This window comes from Primulina huaijiensis, chromosome 2 (genome assembly GCF_012295235.1).
Source record: "Primulina huaijiensis isolate GDHJ02 chromosome 2, ASM1229523v2, whole genome shotgun sequence".
Lineage (NCBI taxonomy): Eukaryota > Viridiplantae > Streptophyta > Magnoliopsida > Lamiales > Gesneriaceae > Primulina > Primulina huaijiensis.
In genome coordinates, this window is record NC_133307.1 from 9,535,511 (window position 1) to 9,539,208 (window position 3,698).

At 41.6% G+C, this 3,698-nt stretch overlaps 1 protein-coding gene across 1 annotated transcript; it reads right to left on the bottom strand.

The window, feature by feature from the left end:
- Positions 1–293: 293 nt before the first annotated feature.
- On the bottom strand, positions 294–2,036 carry LOC140956275 (uncharacterized). The gene is made up of 3 exons (XM_073412987.1): positions 1,788–2,036; positions 1,114–1,325; positions 294–987 (listed from the first exon to the last, which is right to left on the bottom strand). Exons 1-3 carry the CDS (start codon positions 2,034–2,036, stop codon positions 294–296), a joined length of 1,155 nt encoding a protein of 384 aa, XP_073269088.1.
- Between the last annotated feature and the right edge of the window lie 1,662 nt (positions 2,037–3,698).

The following is a 3,698-nucleotide window of genomic DNA, read 5'->3' on the forward strand; positions in this document are numbered from 1 at the left end:
GAATTTCTCGAATGTGGCCGGCCCTCAGAAGTTCTTTCACTTGCTCATCAGTAATAAAGCTTACAACATTCTTCCTTCTGATCAGCCCGGACTGCCTCCATATAACATTTCCGAGAAGATGGCTGATCTCCCCTGACCTCTCCTACCCGAGCTCCCACAGGAAACTTTATCTTTTGGTGGTAGGTAGACGCCACAGCTTTCAGTTCATTCAAAGCCGGTCTCCCCAGAATGATATTATACGATGATGGGGAGTTTACCACCGTGAAAGAAGTCATCACCGTCTTCTAGCAATCCTAGGAGTCCAAGGTAAGTGGTAAGATAATCTCCCCTTCCGGGTAGACCACATGGCCTACAAAGCCGAAGAGGGCAGTTTCCACAGCTTCCAAGTGGTAGCCCTGCAAATCTATCTGCACAAAGGCATCTTTAAAAATTACATTTACAGAGCTGTCCGAGTCAACAACAACTTTAAGAATGTCATAATTCGTCACCTGGGCTTGGATAACCAGGGCATCATTGTGGGGTAGATTCACCCCCTTTAGATCCTCCGGGCCAAAACTAATGACTGCCTCGCTCCTTCTCGTCCCCTCTACCTTCATACATTCCCTCCTACTTCTCGATTTCCTAGCCCTATTGGAATCCCCATCAGTGGAGCCTCCTGATATCATCTTGATCAATCCCATGGCAGGGGGTGAAGTCTTCTTCCTCTCGGGTTCCTGTGCCCTTTTCCTACCCAGATCACTTCTTGAATTATTCCTCACATTTCCTCCCCGGGCACTGGACCCTGGCTGTTGAGATGTCCATGGCAATCTCAGCCTCTTATTGGCTTGACTTGATTCTGGGGCGGAAGGTAAGGCATAGTTTCCTTTCAACGTTTTGCAGTCCTCGGTGTTGTGATAACACACTTTGTGGAGAGTGCAAAATCCTCGCTTCTTGGGCCGAGGTAATTGATGATCCGGGGCAAGATCCCTACTGCACTCTTGGACTTCTCTGTCCCGGACAATTTTTAGAGGAACATGGTGAGAAAAGTGCCCGGAATTACCCCTTCTCTGTCATTTTTCCTCGGGCTTAGACACCCGATCTCCTCTTTCCTTCCGCACGGCTTCCCTCTTCTACTTCTGGGCTTCCTCCATATTGATGTACTTTTCTGCCCGGGATAATAAATCTTCGAAGTCCCCGGACACCTTCTTGGTCAAGGACTTGAAAAATTCACCCTCCCTCAAACCCTGGGTGAATGCAGCAGTTTTTGTTTCGGTGGCGCAGGTGGGGACATCTAAAGCCACTCTATTGAATCTTCTAATATAAGCTCTCAAACTTTCATCCGGGCTCTGCTTGACTTCGAAAAGACTAAAAGTAGTTTTCTTATACTTCTTGCTGCTACTGAAATGGTGTAAGAACACCTTCTGGAAGTCTTTAAATGAATTAATACTCTGAGGGACAAGTCCCTCAAACCACCTTTGAGCTGAGTCCACCAAAGTGGTGAGGAACACCTTACACTTGATTCGATCTGTATAGCAGTGTAACATGGTCATGTTTTCAAACCTGGCTAGGTGCTCCTCAGGATCCGCATTGCCATCGTAATCTTTTACTTTAGCGGATTTGAAGTTCCCATGAAGAGGTTCCCGGACAATGATATCAGCAAACGGGCATCCCTTAGCATTCGCCCGAGAAATACTACCACTCTCCAACTGCCCTTCTAGAACCTTCATTTTTTGCCTTAGTTCCAACAAATCCTCGGCCACGGTAGGTGATTTGGATCCAGCACTAGACTCCTCATCCTCTCCTCTCACTCCCTCCTCCCTCAATTCTTGCTCTTGCTCATTCTCCTGCCCCCCTCCGGGTGGTGTAACTTGATGAGAAGATTCCCTCCTGGCCATAGCCTTTTCCACTGCTTCGGAGATCATTCTAACCAGGTCCTCCGGGGTTATGGTAATATGATTGGTTCCTCCAAGAGGAACACCACCACCTTGACCTGAAGTACGAGCATTATCCGCATGAGCCCAAGAAGTATCTTGGTTAGTTCTTCGTGTATGAGCCATATCAACGTCTTGAACTCAATCTTCCCACAGACGGCGCCAATGATGAGAACTCGCTGAAATGGATAAGCCGGGTAGAAAACTCCAACGGGTCAAATCAATAATTTATAATGTTTGGGAATTTGAGTGAAGATAATGGCTTCAATAGCACCTGCAAACAAGGAAATGAACTCGTAAATGGGCGCCGGATGGTTGTCCGACGTGGCCACTCCGATGCTTAAGTCAGCAGACTTTTTTATGAACACAATCAATATGTAAGTGCTTGAGTATTCAAAGGTTTCAGAATCTGTAAATGACATTAATACCTGCTATTTATAGTAGAAAATGGGTAGTTACATCGATTCCAGCATCACCTACTAAGTATGGCAAGTCGACTGCCCATATTCTAGCTTCTGATGACTTATAGGACACTCTAAATACAAGTTGCTCTGACAGATTAGACTGCCTGTACCAATCATAATCGAGTGAGGTTCAATTCTCGATGTGGCCCGGGTAGTCGGTTACCCGAGTGCTTGTATGAGAGCCCGGGATATGATAACTGCCCGGGAAGAAGTGAAGTGCCCGGGAAGCTGGCTTCTGATCTGGGCCTCCCAATTAATATCTCGGGTCAATGATGACCCAGGCCTTTACATGGGTATCATATATTTATAAAATCGAAAATCGAATTATATCACGTGAAATGGAACTAAACCGACGGATTTCAAAAACATTAATAAAGTTCTTTTAGTTGGAAGAACGCGTTTTTTCAAATAAGTTATTTTATGAAAGTGTATAGAGGTATTCTAGAAAATGCAAACTAGGATTCATAAAAATGCTTCGCTGTGAGCTTGCGTGTTAGGTATTTTGTAGAGAATTCTGCTAGAATTAACGGTTTATCTTATCTTATCATATAGATAAATTTATTTTCCACTTTTAAATGATTTTAAAAATAAAAATTTAGTTTTCCTAAAAAAAATAAAATTGGTCTCTAGAAAGTATAAAAAGATTTTACATTGAGATGGTGGCCGAGAACAAGGAGAGTGTGAGGAAGTGATTTTCGAAAATCCCTTGGCTTGGAGGCTAGGGTTTCGAAAATTTTGAGTCAAAAATTGTGTTTAATCCTATACCTAAGACACATATATAAGCTTAGGGCTCATTAATTAAATTAAATACTTAATGAGCTTAATCAATTAATTATTCCAGTCCAACTAATTTAATTAATTAATTAATCTTTTTAAAGTCTAATTAAGAACCTTAATAATTTGTATGTTGGTCTTGTACTCCTACAAGCCCATATTACATGCACACATTACATTTAATTTAAATCTTTTATAAATTCAACATTTGAATTTAATATTTAAATTATAAATTCAACTCTTTGAATTTATCAACTCCAAAATTTAATAGTCATAAATTCAACTCCTTGAATTTATTTCTCAATGTTTTCTATAAATTCAAAGAGTTGAATTTATTATCTCAATGTTCTATATAAATTCAACTCTCAACGTTGACAAAATAATCCAGTACTTGTGTGACCCTCAATGGTTTAGGGATACAGCTAGCCGTGGGTTAACAACTCTTTGTGATTCAGGACATAATTTTTATTCGGGCTTACCCTAGTTCGCCACATTCTACGTATCAACAATTGATCATTAGAATATCAGAAATCATATTTCTGATTAAACC